This window comes from Lytechinus variegatus, chromosome 11, assembly GCF_018143015.1.
Source record: "Lytechinus variegatus isolate NC3 chromosome 11, Lvar_3.0, whole genome shotgun sequence".
Taxonomy (NCBI): domain Eukaryota; kingdom Metazoa; phylum Echinodermata; class Echinoidea; order Temnopleuroida; family Toxopneustidae; genus Lytechinus; species Lytechinus variegatus.
This window is the reverse complement of record NC_054750.1, coordinates 32,597,484-32,610,957: the sequence shown is the minus strand read 5'-3', so window position 1 is coordinate 32,610,957 and position 13,474 is coordinate 32,597,484. Positions and strand designations below refer to the sequence as shown.

The 13,474-nt window shown below is 36.3% G+C and overlaps 1 protein-coding gene across 1 annotated transcript; it reads left to right on the top strand.

Annotated features, from left to right (window-relative positions):
* The first annotated feature begins 207 nt into the window (after positions 1 to 207).
* On the top strand, positions 208 to 13,070 carry LOC121424311 (putative hydroxypyruvate isomerase). Its single transcript, XM_041619944.1, has 8 exons — positions 208 to 496; positions 2,560 to 2,671; positions 5,261 to 5,381; positions 7,052 to 7,130; positions 7,779 to 7,828; positions 9,020 to 9,089; positions 9,863 to 10,000; positions 11,448 to 13,070. Exons 1-8 carry the CDS (start codon positions 301 to 303, stop codon positions 11,489 to 11,491), a joined length of 810 nt encoding a protein of 269 aa, XP_041475878.1. The 5' UTR covers positions 208 to 300; the 3' UTR covers positions 11,492 to 13,070.
* The last annotated feature ends 404 nt before the right edge of the window (positions 13,071 to 13,474 follow it).

The following is a 13,474-nucleotide window of genomic DNA, read 5'->3' as shown; positions in this document are numbered from 1 at the left end:
TGAAAAAGTGTTAAATTTTTAGCTCGCTCTCATTTTATTTTATTTATAGAAATTATGCCCCATATGCCATTTAAGGCCCCTCAAATTACGCCACTGGTCCAGTTTGAGTAAAACCATGGTAAAACTGAGTTATTACGCAAACACACGCACACACACGGCACTCCATAGTATTTTACTCGGCTCATTAATTGCGTAATCGCGGTGGTTGCGGTTAGCTTGCTCATATATGCACACACCGCTAGTCTCGACGACAACGATAAAGAATCAAAGGACCTGGGATATCGCGGATGAATCGACAAGATGCCTCTCAAATTTGCAGCTAACATTTCTATCATGTTCACAGAGATATCGAGCTTCGCCAGTCGTTATGCCGCGGCTAAAACAGCGGGATTTCGAGCTGTGGAATGTGTTTTTCCGTACGACTTTTCGAAAAACGAAATCGCATCAGCGAGGAAGCAAGCGGGAGTTGATCATGTTTTGATGTCCAGTTGGCCAGGTATTACCCCCCCCCCCCGGTAATTGAGTACCGTATTAAGAGAGGAAAGCAGATGTCATTGAATTGCATGGCTATATCATGTTGGCAGTGTATACAGCCACACGCGTGTGTCTTTACCATCCAGCCACGTACGCGTGTGGTTATATCCAGAACACCTATCTGTGGATACCGCCACACGCCGCCAGTAATATTAATAACAGTAAAACACGTACGGTCGTCTGTTTAACAGCAAATTCTCTTTTTCTACTTGTGTCGATTCTGGCTTCCTTCGCGGTGGCAGACCCACAGTAGAGAAGTTGCCCGAAACCTCGGAGCCATGATTGATCAGCATTTTACCTTGAAGGCCCATGTAAATAGAATATGCACTTCAGCTATGGCGGCCCTTCGCAAGATAGGAGGTATTCGGGACTATCTTGATCAGCATACTGCAGAAATGCTTGTTCACGCATTTGTGACTTCGAGGCTGGACTCATCCAATGCACTGCTTGAAAATTTACCTGACTTAGAGATCAAGAAGCTTCAACAGGTTCAGAATATAGCTGCAAGGATAGTCTTAAAGGCCCGCAGACATGAGCACATTACACCCCTTCTTCTCTCTCTCCATTGGCTTCCTATTCATCTACGTATCCAGTACAAAATCCTTCTAATTGTCTACAAAGCTTTGCACGGTAACTCTCCTTCCTACATCTCACACCTCATCAATTACTATGTACCTAATAGAAAGCTCCGTTCTGCCAATCTAAACCTTCTCCAAACTCCCAGAGTCAACACCCAGTACTATGGAGAACGTGCCTTTACCACCCTTGCATCACATCTATGGAACTCTCTACCACCTCAACTGCGTGAAGCCACTTCAATAGCTCATTTCAAGACAACAATCAAGACCTATCTTTTTTCAATGTTGTAGCTTAATATACATGTAGTTTAATATAGTTTTATTCAATATGTTTAGTACCAAATTAATACCATGTAATGATATATGTATATTTAATGTTTATCACAATGTAGCACAATACTTAGTTTAATGTAGAATAGTATTTTATTTTTCATTGAAAACCATATTAATAATTTGATCTCGTATGTAATGGATAATTCATTTGTTAAGCGCATAGAGATTACCAATATTATGCGCTATATAAGTACAATATTATTATTATTATTCAAGCTGGAGGTGCAGTGTGTCAAGCTTCGTTAAGCTTCAGTCTGGCTTTTTAGCTGCACATAGAGTCCATTGTAGAATTTTTTTACTTGCACTGTACACTCAACACTTGACAAGCACAAGGTACGATGATACGCCAGTGGCGGACTGTACCAGCCTGGAAGAAGAAGAAGAACGCTTAGGCCCTAGTATTAATAAAATTGGCTTTATACTAGTGCTTTATTAATCTACAACTGCTCAAAGTGCTTCACAATTGTTATTACCCAGTCACTGGATTCATACTGTAAATCCACATATGAGAAAAAGTGGAGAATAAAAGAATTGAAATCTAGATTAGACAGCTGGCAGCCGTCTGTTTCGAGGAGTTTTTAAACATTTTTTAATTTTTTATTTCTCCTCGTACACAGACGGCTCGCTATCTGCAGCCACCATTAGGGGACTTGCAATGCAATATCCCCCCGTCGGGGCTCTTCAATTTTTGTCTTAAATGAATAAAAATTTTGAAAATTAATGTGACCAAAATGCAAATAAATATTCCCTCTTGGCATTAATTGCCAAAAAACAGAGAAAAATCAAATTAAAAGGAATAATGACTTACCTCGGTTGTCGCGCAAATTCACTTCCCCGTTTTATCCGATCTTAAGTACATAAACATATGGCCATTGAGTCCCCTGTACAGATCGCGCTAGAACTGTATTTGGTGAGTGAAGCCAATGGAGTTCAGCTGAACAACCAACATAACAGAGACCGAAGCTTTTGGTCTAGATCTAGATCAACATTTATCTAAATTGAATCAGATTTAATTGTTGCAGTTCACAATGCTGTTTGGATCTAGATGTATCTATTTGTTTCGTTAAATTATGAATTTGAGTTTGATTCTATTTCATTGTATCTGTATGAATAGGTGATAGAACAGCGGGGGAGTTTGGCCTGGCTGCTCTCCCTGGAAGACAGAAAGAATTCCAGGAAACTTTTGAGCTTTCCATTGATTACTGCAAAGCTCTTTGTTGCAAGAGGTAAATTAGAAGTTCAGATTTCCTTGTTAAAGGGCATGATATTTTTTAATTATATTAAAAAAATTAGGTTGTATGGAAAAAATGATATCTCTAATGTTGTAAATGATTTTTTTTTCCAATTCCCGATCCAATTTTCCCCTTTTATCTACATTTTTCTGAACTCTGATTTTTGACAAGTGGGGAAAAAATCGGATCAGAAAAACCAAAACATAACAAGACAACGCTGGTGATTTGTTTCGATCTAGTACAAAAGTGGTGGAAGAAAAAGAAGATGAAGGAGAAGGAAATTATGATTTGTTTTTATCTCCGATATTAGCGGAAAGGGAGGTGGAGGAGAAGATGATGATTTGTTTTGATCTCCGACATAATCGGGGAAGGACAAAGAGGTGATGATGATAATGGGTGATAATTTGTTTTGATCTCCGACAAAAATGGAGGAAGAAGAAAAACAACAAGAAGACGGTGATATGTTTTGATCTTAAGCAGAGGCAAATAAGATTTAGTTGAACACGCTGACATGCGCGGTAATATTTACGACTATCTGACTATGCGTCCTCTAAGAGTTTAGGATTACCTCCGCAATCACAACGATGTTGTAGAGAAGGTGAATATCATCGTAAACAACTTTGGATAATAGTGCGTCTTTTTTTGGGAGGTCATGCGACCCTTAACCCTAAAAAGACTGGGGGGGCTGATTCAGCCCCCCCCCTCGACATTTTTTGCGATAAATCCGCCGCACGAAATTTTTTGACCGCGTTGCTCGCTGACTTTTTACTTTCAAGTCTCGCGCAACTTTTGAGACCAAAATTGTGACCCCCAGGTACGCGGTTCCAAAATTACGCAACATTTTGTAAGTGCATGCAGACCCCAAATTACTCAAAAACGTGAATTTGTGTACAAATCCAATGCAAATAGTGTTCTTAGCCAAAATTCATAAATGTATCATTATTTTTCCTTTTACTGCTTAAAATCAATTAATTTCATCTTGTTTATGGTCAAAATAAAGTCCCCGACAATTTCCATTGAAAAAACAATAAAAAACAAAAAGTCGAAAAACAAAGAAATACATAAGAAATTTAGAAAACAATAGAATACATAAGAAAATAAATGCGATTTTGAAATTTTTTAAAAATCAATTTGATCAGATGTCTATCTAGAGTATGTGAAACAAAAATTAGCATTTCAGGGGCATTATTTTATTAATTAGAGCAAACTTATGATTTTATGCATAAATTAGCATAATTAATGAGACATGAGATATTTTGCAGAATTTGATGTTATAGTTTTGTAGATAATGCCATGGGTAACGCGTGTGCCAATTTTCGTCGCGATCGCGCGATCGACGGCCGAGATCATAAGGGGGGCTGAATCAGCCCCCCCCCCGTCTTCTTAGGCGTCGAAATAGCCCAGTCTATTGAGGGTTAAGAGTTTACGATTACCTCCGCCATCACTACGATGTTGTAGAGAAGGTGAATATCATCGTAAACAACTTTGGATAATAGTGCGTCTTTTTCTAGAGGTCATGCGACCTTTAAGAGTTTACGATTACCTCCGCCATCACTACGATGTTGTAGAGAAGGTGAATATCATCGTAAACAACTTTGGATAATAGTGCGTCTTTTTCTAGAGGTCATGCGACCTTTAAGAGTTTACGATTACCTCCGCCATCACTACGATGTTGTAGAGAAGGTGAATATTATCGGAAACAACTTCGGATAGTAGTGCGTCCTTTTCGGTAAGTAATGCGACCTCTAAAAGTTCACGACGGACTCCGCCATCACCACGATGTTGTAGAGAAGAGGCCTATCGTTGATCGGCGGTAGTGTCGCGCGCTGGAACGTCATTATCTTCTTTTCCTTCCTCCGATTATGTCGGAGATCAAAACAAATCATCTTCTTCCTCCGCTTTTGTCGGAGACCAAAACAAATTCTGCCATTAGTGTAGTGTAGCTTGCAGCATTTCTCCACGTGCCGGCCACATACATAATGTATTTTTTTGTTTTTGAATATCTTCCGATCCGATATCCGAACCGATTTCGATTTTAGGAGCAAAACTTCCGAACCGAACTCCGATCCCGTAATTGCTCTAACTTACAACATTAGATATGTCTCATTTTAGAAAAAACCCTCATCACCTCTAACCCTAACCCAATCATTATCATGTCATTTAAGTACGTTTCATGATCAACATGATTGCCTGACCATTATGATGATCATCTTGACTATTATGATCATCATCATTTTCATTTTTTTTAATTAAAGAGACAGAAGGTACAAAGAAAATATATTGTTTTTCCTTTATTTAGCAATATAAGTTTGTTTTTTTACTATGAGCTCTGTATATACAGTATATTACATGGGGAAATAAAGACTGCAATGTTTCTTTAGCAGTAGAAACTTTGAGGAATGGTATGGTTTCAGATTTAAAAAAAAATCTTTTTTCTACTCCTCTAATTTTGTTGTTTATTTTAGACACAAAGTCACTTCACTTGTTGTCATGGAACACTTCTCTCCATTGTTAGGTATGAATTGTTTGAGTTATATTGAGTGCTGATTCTTTCAACTTTCTTTATATTTTTTTCTTCTAAAGGATGCATGTTATGTCTGGAAAGATTCCAGCCCATGAGGAAAGTCAACGGTCAACCCTTCTCTCTCAAATGGAGGATACACTGGTGGAGAATTTGAAGTATGCAGCTGATAGACTGAAGAGGGTATGTGGAAGTCCCCTTTTTCAGTATTTTTAAGTTTCTATCATAATGCTTGTATTTTCTGCATTGGACTCATGGCTCATTTCATTTTTTTACATTATTTTTTTAAACTATTTCCAACTATAAAACACATTGCTGGGTATTCTGCTATTGCATCAAAATCAGATCCTTTGTCCCTATTCTCAAACCATGTTTGACGAAGGAAATTTTTTTGCTATAGAACTTCTTCTTCCTCCGCTGATCCTGGAGATCTGCAACTGGTTGCTGCATTGTTGAATAAATAGTTAGAATAGAACTAAGAGTTTAAAACAATTTCTCCCCAAAATCATTTCCTATTGTGAAAATATACATTTTTAGGATGAGTCACATAATGTTATTACTGTTTGTCACTGTCTTTTCATCTGTACCTCTACCAGTTTTCCTCGCCTTTTTTCTCCTCAATTCTATAAATTATCTGGACAAATAATTTTATTTGTAGTTGCATTGTTCTGCCATTCTGTTTTCCTTGATATAGAAATAATAGAGTTCCTATAGGCCTAATATGATTGTCCAACAATGCCCACTCTTTCATTATAATTTGTATTTTAGATGCGTTTATCTTGCTTTCTTGTCATGTAGTATCTTTTGGTTGATTTCTTTACTGATAAATTGCTCTCTGCCAATCAGACAAGTATTTTAGTAGCTTATTACAAGTATTTCAGTAGCTTATTACAAGTATTTCAGTAGCTTATTACAAGTATTTCAGTAGCTTATTACAAGTATTTCAGTAGCTTATTACAAGTATTTCAGTAGCTTATTGCAAGTATTTCAGTAGCTTATTACAAGTATTTCAGTAGCTTATTGCAAGTATTTCAGTAGCTTATTACAAGTATTTCAGTAGCTTATTACAAGTATTTCAGTAGCTTATTACAAGTATTTTAGTAGCTTATTACAAGTATTTTAGTAGCTTATTACAAGTATTTCAGTAGCTTATTACTATGTATTTTAGTAGCTTATTACAAGTATTTCAGTAGCTTATTACTAAGTATTTTAGTAGCTTATTACAAGTATTTCAGTAGCTTATTACTAAGTATTTCAGTAGTTTATTACAAGTATTTCAGTCTTTAATTACAAGTATTTCAGTAGCTTATTACAAGTATTTCAGTAGCTTATTTACAAGTATTTTAGTCTTTTATTACAAGTATTTCAGTAGCTTATTTCGACAAGTTTTTCAGTAGCTTGTTGCAAGTATTTCAGTAGCTTATTGCAAGTATTTCAGTAGCTTATTGCAAGTATTTCAGTAGCTTATTACATTTACAAGTATTTCAGTAGCTTGTTACGAGTATATCAGCATATTACAAGTATTTCATTAGCTTATTACAAGTATTTCAGTAGCTTATTACGAGAAGTTTTTCAGTAGCTTTTTACAAGTATTTCAGTAGCTTATTACGAGAAGTTTTTCAGTAGCTTATTACAAGTATTTCAGTAGTTTGTAACAGTTGTCAGTGAAAATCAATGAATAACTGTCTCATGACACTCTATCTATGCAGGAAAACATCACAGCTGTTATCAAGCCAATTAATGATAGATGCACCAAAATGTTCCAAATCACTGACAATTTTACTCTCAGTCATTGAGCTGCAAGGAGTTCAGTAGCTTTTAACAGGTGTCAGTGAATCTTTCTTATGCTACAGGAAGACATCACAGCTGTAATCGAGCCTATTAATGATAGATACACCATTCCAAACTACTTTCTAACAAGGCAAGACCAAGGTGAGAGTGTGAGTTTAATTAATATTTCAGGAGCTAAATCCAACTTTGTAATTTAAAGTACATATATATTTTCTTTACCACATTTTGTGCAGGCATCTATTGAAAAGTTATATTAGAAGGGAAGAGTTTTGTTTATCACTGCTCTCCAATATAAGGCAAGCATTTGATTCAAAGCATGTACTTCAGTGAGAGCAATATTTTACTTTTAATAACTCATTATTTAAAGTTGCTTTAAAATTAAATGCCTTGTATCTTTGGGGGTGTTAATGTAAAGTTGTAAAACAAATACATATACACCTGTAATTATAAGAATAATTTTAAACATAGAAACAGATTATTTGTCATACTTTTTAATAAGAACATACTATGATGAAAAATAGATGAAACAGTGTTTGATAATAAAAGGTTTGTAGAATAATTGAATTTGATTTCAAAGACCTATCAAAAGGCTTAATAATCACAGGTTTGACAACATGGCACGAAATCAATGAAGTACAAACTTGTATTCGAAGCACAATAATTTCAATATAGTCCTCTGCCAATGAACAATGACTTGAGTATATCAAAACAGAGAAAGAGAAAGGAAAGGAAAATCAGAAATTGCCAAAGTGCTTATTTTGTTGTTTGTCTTTTGCATTTCAATCACAGCGGTCAATATAATCAAGAGAGTTGACCGTGACAATGTGAAACTGCAGCTGGTAAGTATGGGAAACAAATTATTGCCAGATTTTTAAAGTAGCTTGAGTTTATTTTGGGGGGCATAATGAATGGTTTTGGCTGAAACTAATGGGGTTCTGCTCCTGATTATTCATGTAACTTCTGAAGGTTTCCATAGCGAAGAAAGAATGAGTGTTAATGTTCTGAAAAGGACCACCCAAACTCAACGTTTTAACAACTGTGTTGTTGTTGTCTTCAGAAGAATAAGCAAAATTTGTAAAAAGCATGCTGTACATGTAGATTTTTATTCTAAATGATCACTTATTTTACAATGAAACATGTAATACATTGAAACAAATTGTCTGATTTATTTCATGCCTTAATAAAAGCTCAATTAGTTACATACCTCGTGGGCCTGTTTCAACAGGCGTATGTGAAACGGTAGCTTCTTATCACATCAACACTCTATAACGGACGTGTATCCAGCATCAGAGTACAAAGCATTTCATGGGCCCAATTATCTGCGGACAATAGTGACTATATTATGCTTGTGCATGGGTCCATTCATTTCTTTGTCATAGTGAAGAGACACAATTTGTATTTGCCTCCGATCATAACCTTGTGTACAAGGTTTGATGACTGAAGAAGTTTCATGAAATGTGGCCCAGTTTAAAGGGACCTTACAATGACAGATCATGGGGAAATCAAGGCTAATCTCAGAACTGAGAAGGGATTCAAGTCTTTCACTCGGCTGCATGCCTGGGGTGTTATGTAATAGATGCCGGCATGTCTGGTAGGTTCAATATAGGAGAGCAATAGTTAGTAAACTAACCAACCAGAAATAAACCGTGTGTTTTCACTTGAAACATGTAACTTTACAGGGGATATTCATTTTAGTCTAGCAATCAAGAGACCTGCTAGGGCCTAGGAGTCTAGCAATTGGGATTGTTGAAAACTAGAACTGCAACGACCAGAAGTAAATAACCATCAAGAATTTGGTCAAATTCGTGCTGTCCGAACTTTTATCCCATTAGTCCGACAGGCGCTCATGACAGACGGATTATATCATGCAAGTCAATTGGCCTTTCGATTTCCCCATGATTTGTCGATTGCAGGGCGCTTTAAGAATGCATTTAGAAATTAGTTCCCGGTACTTCTAAATTAGTTTTGATGGATCCAGTCATAATTTTTTTGATCTGATGTCAGTTTAAGATAATTTTTCTTCTTTCTAGGATGTGTACCATGTTCAACTCGTCCATGGTGATCTGACAAAGATCATCAAGGAATACATGCCTTATGTGGGTAAGACTTCACGTTTGTTGTCTGTAACTTCGATTTCTTAAGTAATGCCATTTTGTCATTCAGTTCAATTGAAAAATGTGCTCTGCAGGACACCGTGCGTAAGGCATGATGATGGAGTATACTTGTTTTGCTTTTTCCCAAATTTTCTCATTTTCCTGAACATGACAAGAACATGCTTGTCCAAAAGTGGAGTTTGGCTTGTCCATTTTATGAGCAAACATTGCAAAAGAATATATGGTGTACCATGAAACCTCCATACTGATCAATTTGAATTATTAGCTTCTATAATCTATCAGCCCTCTGAATTTGAACTATTTTTTTATGATACACCCTGCAGTAGCTGGTAAAACGGGCAAATCTTGAAAAGGTATACCTCTTACAATATGAATGTGCTCTGAGGTAGCGCCTGGGTATATTGATAGGGGTGGAAGGCTAACAAAAGATGACATTTATTTCCATTCTGAGAAACAGTTAAATGACTCAAATCTCTCTTTTTTCACCTTTTCTCTCTCTTTTTCTTTGTTTTCTCCTTGTTCTGGGGAGCATTTATGAAAGGATTTGTCAGACTTTTTATCCGACAAGTGCTGTTTTATCCAACAGTTACTATGGGAACAGTGCCTCTCAGCCAATCATAATCAAGGAAAGTTGTCAAAGCTGACAACTTGTCAAACTTTTTCAATGCATTCATCCCTCTCCCCTGTAGCACTATCCCTGAGTGTATGGATAAGTTAGGAGTTTTGGGTAAGAATGGTGTCCTTTCTTGGTTGAAACAGGTCACATCCAGGTATCACAAGCCCCTGGAAGAAATGAGCCCAGTCTTAAGGGAGAGATAGACTACGACTATATCTTTGATGTGCTCGAAGGGACGGATTACGATGGCTGGATTGGAGCAGAGTATAAGCCCTCTACAGGTGAGAATCAGAAAGGGAACCCTTTCCGTGGAATATGTTTATGCCACAGTCATACCAATGAAACAAACCCCAAACCTGTACTCAACTACGATAAATCGATTTAAGTGTATGTATAAGAAACTTATATTTAGTAAAATGTTGTCCATGGCTGAGTAGGATACTGATCTATTTCATCTTCTACAGCTTCTTTTTTCAGCTTTCTTGCTTGTATCACTCTTCACTCTCTTTCCTTTCCTATTTTCTCTATGATCTCGAGCTGTATGTTTGCTGTGTATGGATTGATGCGTGGATGTACATTTATTGGGATGGTTGTGTTTGTAAGTGTATGGTGTGTGTGTGTGTATGTGTACAAACTATACTCTTAATATTTTACATGTATTTTTTATGTAGGGCCCAGCTTATAAGCAGTTTTGCTTCTTTTGGGTCCTGGCCATTTTTAAATTGTATCTTGTTTGTCAATGATTGATTTGTATTATACTTATTTTATGATGTTCATGTACTCTGTTTTTGAAAACCTGCATGTGTCATTGGTAACATAACGGCTTCAAATGGTTGGTCTGGATTCAGTTTTGCTGGTGTGATTCTAGCATTAGACTAATCCTAGTTCATCTACAACCAATTCGTCCTCTTACGATTTAGAAATATTGACATTTTGCCAGATTACTGTTTTGTCTAATTTCCAGTTAGGCTATACCCATTCTGCCTTATATCCACTTGGTCAAACAACTCCTTGGCTAAATGAATAGATGAAGTGAAAATTAGACCACAGGGGGGCGTTTCATGAAAGGACTTGTCGGACGTTTTGTCCGACAAGTCCCATTTTATCTGACAGTTACCATAGGAACAGTGCCTCTCAGCCAATCAAAATCATGGAAAGATGTCAGATCTGACAACTTGTCGGATGAAAATATTGATGAAATGCTCCCCAGTTGGGCATTGGACTAAATCAGAAGTGGGTATTACACGAAGTAGACCAAGTGTCAATTGGACCAAATTGTAGACCAAATATGCCCATGTGTATAAGACTATCGAAGACCAAGTGCTTAAACACCCTAAAAACCATTCTTACACTGATATCCTCCAATGTGTTGGATATGATCTATTTGATCAATGAAGAAACGTGTACCTTTTACGAGGCCGCCATCATCAGGCCTAATTGCTCACGATGGCGGTCTCCTGCATTCCTCGAAATTATCATTTTGTTCATTGGACAATATGTTTGTTATTCGTTTTAATTGCTTATGTTACGACCACGATATTGTTGATTTGTTTTTATTACCTCTGTATATATTGTATACATGTATCTCGGAAGTGAATGCAGAGGTAAATCAAAATCAAATCAACTATGACTTTCCTGATTTCTAAGTAAATTCTCCCGGAAAACTGAATATTAAACGTAGCAGCTTGGTTAATGCAGATATTTTTTCTTACATTGTTTTATTAACAGGAAACACTGAAGACAGTCTAGCATGGTTTCAGAGATTCAGATGATGAGGAGCAAGACATGCTAAAGGGTCTCTTTCATAAAGCTTAGTGATTGATCATGGGGACTGATTTCTATAATTGATTGCATTTATTATTGTGTATGACTATGATCAATCACTAAAACCAACTCAATGATTAACCAGTAAGCTTTAGTTTATAGTGCTCATTTGTGTGTGATCCAGATGGCATCAAATTAGTATCAAATCTGAAATTATATGGATTCTTGGGCATCACTTTCCATCTATGATGATGCAAAAATGTGCAAATTTTGTGGATCTATGGAAAACGGGACACTACCCTATCCAGGGCCCGGTCTTACAAATAGTTGTGATTGATATGATCAATCTCAAGTATGGAAAGCCAAATGATGCGAACATCTTTAGTTTGTACTATCAACTTCTCCAAATTTATCAGAAAATATAATGAAGCTTAATGTACACATACAAAATATTTAAACAATTCATTTGTACAAATGGATGTTTCGAGTTTGGTTTAGTACTGTTAAAAAAAGATAATACTTTGGTAAACTTTGGTTTCAAGGGTACAGCTGTTTAACTGAAGCAATATAATGACAATCGTCTTAAGTCTGTTAACCAATGGGAAGCAGGCAACAATTTTCTCCATCTAGAGATGGCAGTTGCCAGAGGTTCTACGTTTCCAGGACATCGTCCATTTGTCCTGTTTTCACTCTCTTGATAACTTACAAAATTATTTTACTGATCTACTTGCAAATTGGGCAGTGTATGCATACATAGGAGTGACAGTGATCTGGGTACGTATTGGGGGTCACAAACTTCAACTTGTTAAATCATGATGTGGTGATGACCTGTTTATAATGTGTGGGACTCATGGACAAAGGTTACAGAGGTCATTATGGATCTGAAAATATCTTGTTCCCATGGTAACTAAAAGAGTAATTTGAGGGATCAACTTTAAATCTGACTCTTGTGTGCATATTGGAGCAAAGATCATGTCATCAGATTTTGGGGTCACAAGGTCAGAGGTCATTGTCTCATTTTGTCACATGTTTTGTAGATCCAATGGATCGATTCAATTTACTTTGGTTCATGTATATATGAGTGATGTGATAAGATTAGTGCAGATTTTCAAAATTTCTGATCTGGCAATAGCAGATGCATGATTTATTATTGTGCAGTTGATAATCCATTTGGTTCAAATAAAGTTACATACATGTATGTTGTAATGACAAGTCTTGACATGAACATAGAATAATAGATTTTTGATAAATAAAATAATAAAAAGTTATTTTTATATGAAAGCATTCAGTTTCAATGTTTTATTTCATTGTGTATTTCACATTTTTTGTGATTTTGGCATGTGTGAAAATCTTTTTGCCCAAACTGTTTGATTGAATAATTTGTGAAAAAATTGATAGAGTATGAAATAAAGGTGACAAGTAAATGTACACGAAACTTTACTAGTATCACCAGAACCATGGGAGGGAAAAGAATGAAGGGAAGGAAAATTAGGGCGATAAGAAAGACAGTTCTAAGGAAAGAATGGGGGATGTACGTAAAAGATGAAATAACAGAGGTACGGAGGTGAGAGAAGGTAAAAACAGGAAAATATCAAGTTTTTACAGGTTTCTGGTATTGTGGTTTGAAAATAAGAAGTAGGGAAGAGGAAGATAAGAAACTGAAAAACTTTGGCAAAAGGAATGTTCTTGTCCTCTTTCCCATTCTAGACTTTCAATTTTCTCACCTTTATCAACAGTCCTTTTCAAGACAAACCACATGGTGAACAAATCCCATCAAAACTTGAAATGGATGCATTTGATTGGCTATGAGTCAAAATGGTAAATTGCCAATTTGTCTACTGCCAACTCGTCCACTCATAACATGTTCTCCCTTCATTTCAACTCTTCACTGGTTGCCCTTGAAGGAATGCAGTCTTTAAAATCCTTCTTTTGATTTTTCATAAAATCAATGAAACTTCCCCCAGTTACAATAGGTCTTGATGCATAATTAC